This window comes from Bidens hawaiensis, unplaced genomic scaffold (assembly GCF_021521415.1).
Source record: "Bidens hawaiensis isolate Kalapana, Puna unplaced genomic scaffold, B.hawaiensis_p1.1 tig00002553_1, whole genome shotgun sequence".
Lineage (NCBI taxonomy): Eukaryota > Viridiplantae > Streptophyta > Magnoliopsida > Asterales > Asteraceae > Bidens > Bidens hawaiensis.
The window spans coordinates 29,793-45,010 of record NW_027491139.1 but is presented as its reverse complement, the minus strand read 5'-3'; the positions used below and the strand labels follow the sequence as shown (position 1 = coordinate 45,010).

The 15,218-nt window shown below is 34.4% G+C and overlaps 2 protein-coding genes across 3 annotated transcripts; one reads left to right on the top strand and one right to left on the bottom strand.

Annotated features, from left to right (window-relative positions):
- The first annotated feature begins 5,845 nt into the window (after positions 1–5,845).
- On the top strand, positions 5,846–9,285 carry LOC143620142 (E3 ubiquitin-protein ligase BIG BROTHER-like). 2 transcript variants are annotated; one of them, XM_077091894.1, is made up of 8 exons: positions 5,846–5,919; positions 7,172–7,421; positions 7,709–7,946; positions 8,045–8,079; positions 8,169–8,213; positions 8,304–8,431; positions 8,872–8,980; positions 9,058–9,285. In XM_077091894.1, the coding sequence occupies exons 2-8, from the start codon at positions 7,353–7,355 to the stop codon at positions 9,124–9,126; spliced, it is 693 nt and encodes a 230-aa protein (XP_076948009.1). In that variant the 5' UTR covers positions 5,846–5,919; positions 7,172–7,352; the 3' UTR covers positions 9,127–9,285. The 2 variants fall into 2 exon arrangements, with proteins under 2 accessions (XP_076948009.1, XP_076948008.1); XM_077091893.1 differs by lacking the exon at positions 5,846–5,919 and having other exon boundaries at positions 6,475–7,421.
- Positions 9,286–9,579: 294 nt separating this feature from the next.
- Positions 9,580–13,900, bottom strand: LOC143620141 (aldehyde dehydrogenase family 3 member F1-like). Its single transcript, XM_077091892.1, has 10 exons — positions 13,572–13,900; positions 13,046–13,114; positions 12,175–12,271; positions 11,113–11,319; positions 10,885–11,009; positions 10,660–10,764; positions 10,394–10,566; positions 10,173–10,263; positions 9,941–10,090; positions 9,580–9,864 (listed from the first exon to the last, which is right to left on the bottom strand). The coding sequence occupies exons 1-10, from the start codon at positions 13,764–13,766 to the stop codon at positions 9,622–9,624; spliced, it is 1,455 nt and encodes a 484-aa protein (XP_076948007.1). The 5' UTR covers positions 13,767–13,900; the 3' UTR covers positions 9,580–9,621.
- Positions 13,901–15,218: the final 1,318 nt, after the last annotated feature.

Genomic DNA, 15,218 nt, shown 5'->3' with positions numbered 1-15,218 from the left:
ACATATAATCATATATATATATGGTTTTTAACATAGGTTTGAAAAAGTCTCGGTTAATAATTTGGTTTTATAAGAACATTAACTAGTTATTGTATTTATAATAGTTACAATTTAGTTTAAATAATTAAACGCATTAATAAAACTGTTTATATGATTTAATATAAAAAAAGAACACAAAAATCGCGCTGGGGGTGGCTCGAAGCCGCGCCCCTAGCCTCTGCAGGACTTAACGAACAACCCTTGGCCAACAAGGCTAGGGAGTTAATTGATTCAAATATGAAACGAGATTCATAAAACTACCCAGACGCGAAACCATAAGATCTTACGAGCCCTAGATCAACAATTGACCAATCCGTTCCTTGATCGATCAATTAACATTAGGGCTATTGTTGTATGATCAGAGACGAATTCAATGAATATATATATTACCTTTAACGATACTAACGATGGTGTATTATAATGAAACCCGACGGCAAGGAAATGGAGTCAAACGCCTATGCGCAGATCAAGGAAATACAATTCATCATGGGGTAAAGGTCGGCGATGATGTAAGGATTGAGACTAATAGTTTAATTGAAATACGAACGTCGTTTATATGTATTTTTATTAGGGTTAGGGGTCCGCTAAAACCTATATGGTAAAACAAATAAAAAGATTGAGTTACTCCAATTAACTTGACGGCTGAGCCGCAAATGGTAGGTATAACGCAACAATTGATTCAATTCCCAAGTTAGTAACGAAAATTATGGTCCAAGATAGCAAATTGCGTATTCGGGTACAAGAAACTGAATACGGGTCCCTATCCGAGGGATCGTAGCAGCTATCTCTTTGGCGATACAGGCAGCCATACAGTGGCTGTGACAATCAGTTCGCGCCCCGGCATTTTCGCCGTAGGTTGGGGTGTGACAGGATTTTTATGTCTTCGTTTATATATATTATAGATATATGAGGGATGAGACGTGAGAGGTTTTTAGAAAATAAGATATAAATTTTAAAGATGATGTGTTTTATTAATATTATAAAGATATGGATTGAGAATGGATTGTGAATGCTTTAAATGGGTTTTATAAACTAAGAGTTTACTATAATGAAACTTATATGTAATAAATAAAATTCTTCAAAGGTTTATAAAAACAGTTTATAATGTTCGCAAAATGCATTTTTCAAATAGAATTTACATCTTTTCTCTTCTTATCCATATAATTTAGCTATGTAACGTCCCGAAATTTCCAAAATAATATTAATTATATTATTTAATAATAGAGGAAAAGTTTACTTGGGTTATGAAGGAAAGAGGGAAGGACCATGGGCCTAAGCCCATGATCCATAATTATATAAACCTTAAATCACCAATTATCATTCATTTCTCATACTCCATACACCACCAAAACACACACTTAGCTCTCTCTCTCGTCTTACTCTCTCTCTAAGTCGAAACCAAGAAAAAGAAGAACGAGAACCGAGTTCCGACCCGAGGTAATGTTAGTATGATATTGTAGAGGTCCAAAACCGTTAGATCTAGTTGCGAAACGAGGAGCCGACACCGTTAAACCGTTAAAGTCACGAGATCCGGTTGAATCAGGTATAAACCGAACCTAAGATGAGCTTAGGGGTCACCCTAGCTCAGATCTGGATCGAACGGGACGAAAAACGGTGAAACGGTGCTGATACGTTTTTCCGGCGAATCCGCGGTTTTCTGGCGGCTTTCCGGCGCTAGAAAAGTTAATACGAGGTAAGGTATGTCAGGGAATGTTCTGACATTCCCTGACCTAACCCTAGTTCGCTAACGGAAGACTAACGAACCAGAGGTGATTCGCTAACTAGTTCGCATGAGGGAGCGTAACGAATTAGCTCTAGTTCGTGTCTGTTTCGTTAGGGGAAAAGGTAACGAATTAACCTTGATTCGTTATAGCCAGTTCGTTAGAGAAGATAACGAATTAGATGGGCGATTCGTCAGAGGGACTGTTACGTTATGGACTGATTCGTTAAGGCCTAATTCATTATGGAAGATGACGAACTAGATTAACGAATCAGCTAAGAATGGATAACGAATCAGAATGTGATCTGGATAGCGAATTAGAGTGTGATCTGATAATGAATTACACTTAATTCGTTATAGAGAATGAGATAATTACATAGTAGCCCTTGGACTTTGATAATTTATGAAAGATGCCCTTAAAGGATTAACGAGTAACGATTAACTAACCGGGTAATGATTCAATGAAGTAAAATCGGCTTAGACACGTAAGACTAATTAAGTAGTAATGAGAATGGCTAGAGTAGTATTTGATATTCAATTATTAAACAGTTAGACGCGCACAGCTCGAGAAGGAATAACCAGTAGCAGAAGAAGTAACCAAATTCAAGTGAGTTTCTAGCCCCATTTCCTTGTTATGTTTTCGGGGCTGTGTGCATACTCGATGTGAAGTGTGAATACACTTACCTTAAGTGGTAAGTGTATGCTATAGATGTTATACGAGGTAGCTATTATATAATGTTTGTCGGTACGTGAACGATCTTCGGATATTGCACGTATCGCCAAGGATAGTGATTGCCAAGTGGTTATTAGTGTGTATGAATGCTATGATGTGACTTACTTATTATGTAAATGATATGAAGCGTGTTGTAGACAAGTAGAGGTAGAGCGTATTAGAAGTGGCAAAGTGGCATAACGTTATACGTTATTAAAGTGACAAAGTGACAAAGTGGTAGGTGTAAATAAGAGGCTAAGTGGTAAGATGAGCAGGTTAGATAGTGAACTACGTGTCTTCGGATACGTATATGATGTATGTAGTGGTTGTATGATAAGTTGTTTGATTAACTAGAACTCACTCAGCGTAGCTGACTTTTAGTATGCACGCAGGTGAGCTGACTATAGCGTTAGCATGAGGACGGCACATGGCTTGGATTGAACGGCTGGCATGCGAAGATAAAAGTAAAGATGTTTAAATATAATGTTTTGGGTTTTGGTATCAAAGAATGTTTTGTAACAAATGATTGATGTTTTATATTCCGCGAAAAGTTTTAATAAACTCTGATTGGTAGAACTGTGTTTATGAGTAAATCCGACGCTAAAGTAGGGCTACCGGGTTCGGGGCCTTACAAGCTAAAACTTATATCATCCTTAAAATGATAATCTATTAAATTTCTTTTAAATCTTATTTTTCATATCTATCTTTAATCAGTTGAATAATATTTTTTAATTTCTTTCTTTTATTAGTTTATCTATGTATTCTATTGACAATCACTTACAAAAGGAACGGATAGTGAGTTTTTAAATATGATGAATGAGAAGTGAGTTTCTAAACATGATTCCTATTTTGAAGAACAATATGGTGTTAAATTTGATTAAAACTTTTAAATTTTTATCTACGTTATATGAAGTGCATGTTCTAAATTACCTTCTTTCTTTATCATTTGGTTAGGAAAACTGATTTAAATAAGAAATAAACAAACTTATTAAAAAAATTATTATCCATGATTAGACAATATACCAATAACTTATCATCAATAGCGTGTAATGTTATTGTTGCTTTGTTTTTTCTATCCAATAAAGCCCACACTTAATACCAACCCATTGTGCAAAAAAACAAAAAATAAAATGTCAAAATACCCTTTCAATTGTTATTTGTTCTTTCACATATTCCACTATTAAGAAGAAAGAGAGCACGATGAGAAGTGAGATTGTGAGTTTGATTGTAAGAGCTATCGAACACTCATTTGTATTAGCTATCACTACCATATATATATGAGTGTGATACAAGAAGTGGTGATTACAATCATGTTTGTGAGACGTCATGACAGTGAAATCCATCAACTAGACCTTGATAGTGATAAAGCTTATTAGACTAAAGAATGATGATCAAGCGTAAAATTGATTCATTAGCACCCATTCGAGCCACTTTCAATTTGTTTATGAGCCAAAACCAAATATATATTTGATGTTTTGCGCTTTTAGATTCTCGTAGCATATTGATTTCGTTTACAAACATTTCGGTTATTGAAAAGACATGTTAGTAAATACGATTAACATTTGATTCAGACATGAGTAAATTATAGCATATTCGGTCAACAAGTGCACTGTCAGATAAAAAATATAACATGTTACGAAAATTGTAAAATCCAAGGATCTAACAACTAACCACGTCTATTACTAATAATAATGGGAACTCAAACTAGATACTTTTTAAATATAAAATTCTTAAGTGTTAGTCACTAATGCAAGTGATTAAGATTTACGATTGCTTGCGAATAATATTCGGTGGAAAGTAGTTAGCATTTGGTGAGCTCCATTGATCAAATTTAATAATCTAGGAATGCTCCGAAGTCCCATGTGGTTAATCATATTCTACACCATATCTAGGATTCGGTTGGGAAATTGGTGGGCGGTTTATTGTCCTTTTTAGAACTTTATTCATAAATTATAACAAGAATAATACTTGGTACAACTTTCAAATATTAATCCCTTTTCTATTTTATATAAATTAGATATTTCGTTTGTATGGTATGAAAAATGGTCTCAACCATATGTAACATCACATTTTGTATTAAGGGTGTAAATAAGTCGAGTCATTCATAAGCTATCTAGACCGGCTTGTTAAAATTCAAATTCAGTTAAAACCAAACGAGTTTAAACCTAGCTCTAGCCTAAAATGATGTCTATTTAAGAAACAAGCCTGATTCCTGATGCCGAGATCAACACATCGTGTTTGTTAAGCTCACAAAAAGATACTATAATTATGTAATAGTTGTAATAATTTTCTTTTGACCAGGGATAGTAATAATAACTATATATATTTGTAAAATACAACTACAAAATACATATACATAAAAAAATAAGAATATTAGTGAGTACAATACATAATCATATTATTATTATTATTATTATTATTATTATTATTATTATTATTATTATTATGTAATAGATAATATGTTATACATATATAAAAATAAGAATATAGAAGTAAATTACGTATACATAAAATTAAAGGTTTAATAATTAAATATAAGTGAGTTGAGCCCAAACAAAACTTAAGCATATAGCATAACTCATACATAAGCTCTGGCTTTAGGCAATGTTTTAAAAACCGACATTATATTTGTACCGGATTTAATTAAAAAATGGTACAATCGGTTGAACCGGGTTATACCGGGAAGTTCAACTGATTGAATAGTTTACCTTATAATTTCCTTAAATATAACTTCAATCCAAAAAATAACCCAAAACGAAATGATTCTATAACAAAAAATAATCAAAAAGTTATTCCATATTAAAAAAATAGCAAAAACACTCAATTTAAAAAAAATAGTTCTAAAGTTTACAAGTTTAAATGTTTATTGTTGGTTTAAAAGTAATTTTGAAAAAATATGGCCACAAACACAAAAAAATCTCTGACTTAAAACCGGTATTTTAGACAAAAACCACCGATACGATGTTCTATAAAACCGGTCAAAAATACCAGACTCAAAATATCGGCCTGTTGCGCGAAATCCAGTTTAACCAGACGGTTTGAACTGGTTTTTAAAACACTGGGTTTAGGAACACACAAGAAAAGGAAAAACATTTTGTTTTGAGAAACACGAAATTGCATTGATTCATTAGATTTCTAAATATTCATATTTTCTTATCAGTCAGGCAACTGTTCATATTTTTTGCCGTTCAAATAAAAAAAAACTTTTAATATTTTTTGGAATTTACTTAAAACTAAATTGATACTTTTTCAAACTATCACAACACTCTATACCAGTGTACCGCGAAGTAGGTGATCACACCCAACTGCAAAAAGGCACCACCAAAGACAGAGACAGACAGTAGTTCTAGTTCTCTCTCTACCTATATATATTATATGTACCTCGATTGCTGGATACTCAGATTCTCTCCTTACGGCCGCCGGAAAAAGAAGCGATCAATCAATGCAGGTAACATAATTAATTATTAATAATTAACAAGAATTAACTTCATTATGTTGCATTGTGATCGGATGTTAATTCATTGTGTGATATAAGTTTCGATCGGATATCCACACTCCTTCGTTCTTTTGCTTTCGATACATTTAGGAAGAGTTCAGCGGTCGTGTAAACTAACTCAAAGAATGATAACTTCATTCTTTTGCTTTCGATACATTTCTATTGTAATTGGATCCCCTTATTATAATATGAATTGCATTCCGAACAAATATTGGTGTTATGTTTTTGATTTTCTTCAACTAAAACTCGGTTCAACTCGTTTAAGTCGGATTTTCGCTATTTTTCACCGATTTTGTCTTTGTTTTTTTACGCATTTTTTTATGTTTTTCACGGAGATACCAGGAGGATGAGAATTAAATAATTGGTATGTCTAAAATATTAAATAATAAATATTAATTTTAAAAATACTTTAGTATTTTAACATGTATTCTTTTGATTTATATATTGATATTTACGTATTTTGTTATAAATATTAGTAAACTTACTATTACTAGAAGTTGGTCTAGTGGTAGGAGGCTTGCGCTCCCTTAATGGAGACGCATGTTCGATTCTCACTTGGATCAGTTCGAAGGATATCTGGGTGACAGGACGAATCAGGGCTTTAATCCCGGGTTCAAACCTGACAGGGGCGAGGGTTTACGGATTCCATCTGGTTCCCGCACATCAGGGAGTTACGGTCTCTGAGTCTCTCGGCGGTCGAGAAGTCGACCTTGGACATAGAGCCGAAAGGGTAGGTTTACATGTGACGTTATTTGTCGTTCAAAAAATAATTTGGCGCATATATAATTTCTTGAATTTTAGTTTTTTAGTAATTACCATGTCTCGGTACTCGCCGAGTGCTACCCGCCTAGGGCCTGCAATTCACCAATCAACCGACCACACTGTGTCTAGCAAGTTTTGCACCATTGGTATGAAGTAATTGTTTTTCGTGAAGTTTCTGCAGCAAATAATATCGAAAGTAATCAGAGATAATGATTTATCTGTTACGTTTGGTTGAATTCATACTTTATTTAGGTTGAGTTTATATCTTATGGAACCTTAGCACATGGTATGTTATTGCAATTGTGAGTTAAAAGGCCTTTTGTATTATTATGCTTTATGATGCTATTTAAGGCAGGGGACTGTTTTTAGCTAAACACTGAATGGCTCATTTCAAACTTTCAAATAATTGGCGTTGATTTCGTAGATGTTTCTACTTTTGTAGGATTTGGATTGAGTTCATTTGATCTGCCTCACTTGAATTCATTTCGAGGAACCTGTTAAATTGATGCCGATGATTGATTGCTCTTGTATGAAAATCACTTGTTGAATAAAGTTGTATTCAAGGCGGAATTGGCGCATACACACTGAACTTGATATAAGTTATAGTTTTGAGTTGGAGCATTATGGACTTCTTTGAAGGACTTACATATGAGCATGTCAATTTCATTTTTTCTGAAGTTACATATCCTCAGGTAAATATACCTACATATATAGAATTTTAAGTAGTAACAACATTCGTACCGGTTTCTGCTTTAACCTCTTGAAGGCCACTTGTCCAACCAACTATGTTTTACACATCAGTTAACAGGGTATTGGGGGGCCCTTGAGTTTTCTGGTGACGGTTTCTCATGGTTATAAAATAGTATAAAACAACATTATTTAAAACAAGTGTTGATCAACCTTGATGAACATCTATATTAGAAAAGGTTATGTTTTTTACTGTTTGATTGGCTTCTAACTTACTCACTTGTCTATGCAGGAGAGCACACAATCTACAATAAACACCAATGCATACAAGTTCGCATATTTTGAACCTGGAAGCTTATCATATTATGATTATTGTGATGCTTATGCAATTAATGATGAAACATATGGGAATAATGGTTATATCAGACAAATGGAAAATCCTTCAACCATGACTAATGAAACTACATCTGTACATATGCAACAAGATCATCATCCAAACTCAAATCCCATTGCTGATCTGGCAGCAGACTGTGAGTATTGATTTCTTTCCCATGTTACAAACTTATAAGATTGAAAATTTCAAATATTAAACTAACATACTTTGCATATCCAATATGCAAACTTTCAGGTCCACAAAGTAATCATAACCATGGAGATTTTCAGGTCTAAAGCTTTTTAACTATATTTTGTTAACCAACTAATTATTTAAAGATTTTGTGTAAATAACGAGCTTAGATGTGTATATTGTACAGGTTGTGTGGGAAGACAATGTTGATCCTGATAACATGACTTATGAGGTTTGATGTATTTCATCAATATCAGTTACATTTTTTATTTTCTGAAAAATATGTTTAAGATTTGTTACAAATGATGTTTATAAATTGCAGGAACTGCTCGAGTTAGGTGAGGTAGTTGGAAGTCAAAGCCGGGGTCTTTCTCAAGAGGCTATTTCCATGCTCCCGGTTTCAAAGTTCAAGTGTGGTTTCTTCTGGAGAAAAAAATCAAAAAATGAGAGGTAACTAAACAAGTCAAACATGTTGTAATCAAGATAAACGAGTCAAACGGGTTGTAATCAAGATAAACGAGTCCAACGGGTTGTAATCAACAAAAACGAGCCCAACGGGTTCTAATCAATGTAAACGAGTGAAACTGGTTGTAATCAAGATAAATGAGTCAAACAGGTTGTAATTAAGATAAACGAGTCAAGCGGCTTATAATCAAGATAAACGAATCGAACAGGTTGTAATCAAGATTAACGAGTCAAATGGGTTGTAATCAAGATAAGCGAGTCAAACGGCTTGTAATCAAGATAAACAAGCCAAACTGGTTGTAATCAAGATAAGCGAGTCAAATGACTTGTAATCAAGACAAACCAGCCAAACTGGTTGTAATCAAGATAAACGAGTCAAACGGGTAGGTGGATCTGTCTAACACAATTCCAAATTGGACTTGCAGGTGTGTGATCTGTCAAATGGAATATAAACGAGGCGAACGCCAACTCACTCTTCCTTGCAAGCATATATATCATGTTGGCTGTGGTAGTCAATGGCTTAGCATCAACAAGGTAAACTCACTTCATAAGTTTTTGTCTTTTTAATAATATTTTCCATTATTATAATTGTATTTGTATGTAACTTTCAGGCGTGCCCGATTTGTTACAAGGAAGTGATTGTTCATACTCCAAAACATTCACAAAGATTTTGTAAGTGAACATGTAATAGCAGAGTGGTTTGTTTAATTATTCACTAATTAATACCATTGTCTTATTTTTTAACCTTACTTCTATCTTAGTTTAGTAGTGTGATTATCTTGTGTGCTAAATAAGTTTTTACAGACTTATAGTTTGCTTTACTTCCATTATGGCACTTAATTGAGTTTAATATATATATGAAGTACATGTATACATTATTACATACATACACATATTATAGCATCCAACCCTTCATACAGACTTCATAGATCACATGCATTCTTGATTGCCTCCACTTGAGAACGTATAACTATGCAGTCTCTCGCCTTAAGCCTTAATAATGCTCAAAACGCGTTGGTGATATTTGAGATCATACATTCCTTATAAACCTGATATCTCTAGCGTGGGATTTGTTTAGGGTGTTTTAGTGGCCTAACAACTTGATTTTCAAAAACAAATCAACAAGCAACAGGTAGAACACACATAACCATGTTTATGACAAGTTTATTTAATACTCAAGCCTTGCTTTTTAAACCTAATGCAATGAGCAAAAGTCCCAAATAATCAAATTTTAAACCGGCTGTAATCAGTTCTAACTTATGAGTGTTCCACGGCGGATATCTGAACCAAAAGTCTACTAGATAGCCCCTCATCACAACAGCCTTCTCGTGACTGAAATTATCAAACGAGTATTTTCCGTGATATCTTCCAAACCCACTCCCTCCTACTCCGCCAAACGGAAGTGCATCAATTACGTACTGCATTTATTATTTCTTTTAAAATAAGGTTAATTTCATTAAAGTATTATGAAAAATGTTTTGGCTGAAAACTTACTTGAAGGATAGCATCATTGAACATAAGGCTTCCTGATGATGTCTCTGAAACCAATCTTTTTTGGAGATTTTTGTTTTCTGTGAAGGCATATAGAGCAAGTGGACTGGGCCTTGTCTTTATGAAGTTAATGCTGTCTTCAATACTCTCCAACTGCATACAATAGTTGTACTCACTGCATTAATATATGTACTATATGATAACACATCACATATATCGGGGACAATTTCCTAACCGTGATAACCGGAAGCAATGGACCAAAGATTTCTTCCGTCATGATTGCAGCATCGAGCGGAGGATCAACCATTATCGTTGGCTCAATAAACCTACATTGCCATATTATAAGTTGAACATAAAAAAAAACATTTAAAGATCACGACCTTTTAACATATAGCCAATTTTAAGTAGATAACTATGACAACGACATAAACAAACCAACCAAAATAACGGACTTACAAGCTTTCTTCATCTAACCGACCACCATAAACGACCGAAGATTTGACCATGGGCTCATCCAAGAGACTCTTCAATCTTGAGAAATGCTTCTTGTTAACAATCTTAGACATACTATGAGATTCATTTGGATCATCTCCATAACTTTGCTTGATATATCTTTTAAATGATTCCAGCTAAAACATAAAGCCATGTATATTCATATTAATTGCCAAAAGAGACCATGTTTTGTACAATAATATTTAAAATAAAAAAATATGTTTTCTTACTAGATTTGAGAGGTACTTTTTCTCTGTTAGAACATAATCAATTCCAATGCAAGCTTGGCCAGCACACACTCCAAATTTACCCCAAATTATTCTTTTTGCTGCCATCTATAAGTGGAAAATATAGTAAATAAATCATTAGAATTGTAATAGAACAATAAATGAACATTTTTTTTAACTTGTTACAAATTTATAATCAACTAAATAAGTAAATAAAAAGAAAATTACATTATGGTCCCTGGAACTAGAAAATGAATCAACCACAGCAGGACATTTGCCACCTAACTCCAAAGACACGGGAGTCAAATGTTGTGCAGCAGCTGACATCACAATTCTACCCACCCGTGCACTCCCTGTAAAATAACTCAAGTCACCACTAGTCCCCGTTAGAACGCGTTACACGCGCTAATTAAATGGAATGTATAAAATATTCAAAACGTTGAGAAAAGTGTAAACCCGTGAAGAAAATTTTATCAAATTTGTGTCGAAGGAGTCTTTCACCCTGATCTGGTCCACCTTCAACAACCTTAACCGCGGAATTATCAAGGTAGTCATGGATTGTTTTAGCGAGAAGTGAAGAACATGCAGGAGCTAAATCTGAAGGCTTTAAAATGACTGCATTCCCTGCGGCTAATGCCCCGATCAATGGTTCCAATGATAGCCCTACATGCGTGAAATGATTAGAAACATATGAAATTGTTAATTGTATTAGAAAATATGTTTTGATACATAATAGGGATTCGAGGTTGTAGGATAATCAATAATGTATGTGGGTTCATTAGGGTCATCTCAGTCATCTACTTAAGGTGTTGTTTGTTTTTTCGGTGATAAAATGTCTGCAGTCTGCGGACCACATATTCAGATATCTATAGAAGGAAGATGTGGACCAAACCTCTGTAGTATGAAAGAAGAAGACTGTTTGTTTTTTAATGTATGTCGACTGCTAAAATAATTGGTGGTGGTGTACGAACTGTGGTAGTGGTGGTGGACAATTGGTGGTAGACGATGGTAGTAGGTGGTGAATGGTGGGGGTGGAGAATGGTGGGTGGTGGTGGCCACTGGTGGGTGGTGGACGGTGGTGGTGGCGGACGATAGGTGGTAGGTGGTGGTGGTGGCCAGTGGGTGTTGGTAAGGTGTGTAGAAGTTTGAAAAAGTTGATATTAGCTTATTTTTTAAGATCACAAAAGCACTTTTCAGGTCTTTTTGAAAAAAAAACACAAAACAAACTGTCTTCAGAGTCTTATGTCTGCGCGCCCGTAGACATGCAGACCTTTTAAGCAAAAACAAACAAAACCTTAATAAAAAAGAAAAGGACATAATATTTTCTAGCTGGATTTTATATAAACGGAAATAAATATATATGTTTGGATGTTAATAAACTAGTTTAAATACAAGAGTGAACTTATTGAAGCCTTGGGTCATCTCCACAGACACTATCAATCCCTTATATTTTCAAGTACATGTGGCCTAAGGGGTAATTTATGGAATAAAGTTAAAGTTGGAGGGGTAGTGGAGTACCAATTGGGAAGTTCCAAGATGAGATGATGAGGACAACACCAAGTGGCTCTGGAACCAAGTTTGCATCGCCAGGGAATGCAGCTATGGGCAATCTCACCTGTTTAACAAATTATTATTGAAATTATGATTAGATGATTTTAAGAGACTCTTTTAATTTCTTCATAAAGTTGCCAACCCTTAAAACTTGATGGACCAAAGTTGTAACATAACACATAATGAAGGGTGGGTAGGAACCTATGATAGAATCATAGAAAGCAAGTAGATGGTTGCTCGTGCACACAATTTAAGAATTTTGTAACCTATACTCTTCTTTATGATCATGTAAGGCGAATGGGTATGGATCAGTGGGCACCACGTGGCACCCTCATTCAAATGAGGCCCGTGAACACAGCACCCCCTCCTATCTCATTTAACTTGTGACGCGAGGTCACTCACAGTGGCCAATTATATTTTCTTTTTGTATTTCTTTTTCAATTGTTTATAACATAAAATAACGAAATTGTGAAAATGATGGAAATGAGGGAATCTAAGTTTTTTAGAATGGAAAAGTAAATTCCAGTTTACATAAATTAGATGACCATTTAGGGTTTAGGGCTAAGGAATTCATTATTTTGAGATTAAATACTTTTATATTTAGATAGTTAAAATTAGAGGTGTGCGACGAAACTTTTGTAATATGAGGGTTCGGGTTTTTATAAACAAGTTTGGATATTTTTTAGGTCCCACCGACATGTTTAACTAAAAGATGAAGTGTCCATGCCAACCGGACTCACATGTTAACCTATTTAACCGTTACGAAAATTCACTTAAGCATGTTATGTTTATGCTAGCCCAGAACATACGTGCACTATAACAAGAAGTAAAAGAGTACCTTTTTAGCAGCCATCCATTGCTTCAAATTTTCAAGAGCATTATTTACAGATTTCACTCCTGTTCCAATCTGCATCATTTGGATCCAAGTTTTGTTTCACATTTCACACACCATTCAAGGTTCTAAAGTGATTATCATTCTAGTTTCTTAACTATTCAAGGACATCACTTGATTGATTATATATCAAGATAAATGTAAAACTAGTGTAAAACTAGTCATTTTAAAAAGGATTTTGCTTGTTCACGTTTTGATTCACTTTAATTAGTGGTGGAAACAGAACTATTGTAACAAAATGTTTTTTTATTAAATCCGTGTCAACTACTTTATTGAGACACAAAATATAATAAAACAAAAAAAATTATGACAACAGTTTTCCTAGACCCCTCCAGTTTCAACCATGTTTTAAAACCACCATTCCAAACAAGCAAGCGTGCGTGCATACACATATATATAGATCATTTTCGGCTTGGAATCAAATAAATGAGTCGTTAATAATTCAAACTTGACGGATTATGTATAATATTACCTCATCTCTATAAGCTTCAACATGATGCTTGCCAAGATCTTGTTTAAGAGCCATGGAAATATCATCTTCTTTATCTTCAAGAATCCGCCGTAACCCCTGGAGTTGTTTGATCCTCCATGACGATTCCTTCGTTTTCCCAGAATTAAAAGCTTCCCTTAATTCCTTCAAATCTGCTTCCAGACGATCATTCATCATTTTTTTAATGAATATGGACACACAAACGTGGAGGAATGTGTTGTAGGCAGATGGAGATGGAATTTATAGAAAGAAGTTGGAACTTGATAGAGGATGATGTAACTCTTTTATGAATATTAATACTTCAACCACCAAATTAAGTGTTTTGACTCATTTTACTTTGGATGGTGTCATGGTGGTTAACAACTTAAAAGATTTATGTCATACTAGACAGGTGCTCGCGCGATGCAACAGGTTTTTTGCAAGCACGACATCCAACGAGTATATTTAAAACCTGCCATGCATTAGTCTTCATTATCCTCTACAACTTTTGTACCTCGTCAAATCCGCTATATAAAGACCATGTACCATCGTTCTTTAACTATAATTTGCAATAAAAACCACACACATATAAAAAGTGCTATACCATAGGCAAAGAGAAATCAAGTTTACTGACTCGTCTTGAGGATTAGTCAAGACTACGAATTTTCACTTAGGGGTTGACGGGTTGTTTAGTATCATTTTAATGATTTCATTAAGAGGCTACCTGCCTACCTTTGAAACGGTCAGAGGTAAAGTATGTTTGATTCACTACCAAAAACATCTTTTAATGGTTCCATGGTGCTTTTTAATGGGTAAATTTTAAAAACATATCGAATGCTTTATATAGCTACAACACCATTACACCCTAAAAAATAAAAATATCACATTTGCTGATTGGGCGCCAAATGTCACAAATCACCTTATTTTATAGCTCATCTACTACTCATAGCCTAAGTTGATGTGTGTTTGGAAATGAAAAGAAAAGAAAAAAAAAGAAAAATAATTAATCCAAAAGAATAATAGACTAGTCTATAAAGGAAAAAAAGTTGTTCTGCTAGCTGAGTGAGTTAATAGAGCCTGTAAGAAGATATATATTTAAGAGTAAATATGATGAAAGCATCACATGTCGATGATGTAGTAAGAGCCTCCATATGAGGGATGACTCAAGCATCTTTCACTCTTGAATAAGCACAACTACTATATATATAGGATATAACGTAATACTCATTTTTCTACTTTTGATGATGCAAGGATTCCATACGACTTTGACGTGTTCTACTGATATGATGCGGGGTGTCAATGCTTTTCTGTTACGCGCTGCTAATTAGGGGTGTGCAAATTAACCGTCATAACCATTAACCGAACCATAACCAGCATAACCGAACCGATTTTAACAGATAACCGACATAACCAGCGGGTCGGTTTAACGAATTGTTGAAACCCGCCAAATACGGGTCGGTTTTGGTTAAAGATAATTTCAAACCCGCCAAAACCGAACTGTCCCATTTACAAGATTCTCAACTATATGGAGTATGATTAGACACAATGTTGATAATTTGGAAAAATTAAAGATGGTAATAAACTAATAACGCTCTCATTTTTATACTATACTAGACGGGTGCCAGCGCGATGCAGCGGGTGTTTGACCAT

Bases quoted from the DNA above. Each gene is read 5' to 3' on its own strand.
- LOC143620141 (XM_077091892.1), bottom strand. From the start codon at position 13,766: ATGATGAATGATCGTCTGGAAGCAGATTTGAAGGAATTAAGGGAAGCT. The intron at 10,765-10,884 runs GTAATTTTCTTT...TTCCACTTATAG, and splicing joins CTAGTTCCAGGGACCATAAT to ATGGCAGCAAAAAGAATAAT. The intron at 9,865-9,940 runs GTAAGTTTTCAG...TAATAAATGCAG, and splicing joins TCAATGATGCTATCCTTCAA to TACGTAATTGATGCACTTCC.
- LOC143620142 (XM_077091894.1), top strand. From the start codon at position 7,353: ATGGACTTCTTTGAAGGACTTACATATGAGCATGTCAATTTCATTTTT. The intron at 7,422-7,708 runs GTAAATATACCT...TTGTCTATGCAG, and splicing joins CTGAAGTTACATATCCTCAG to GAGAGCACACAATCTACAAT. The intron at 8,080-8,168 runs GTCTAAAGCTTT...TATATTGTACAG, and splicing joins ATAACCATGGAGATTTTCAG to GTTGTGTGGGAAGACAATGT.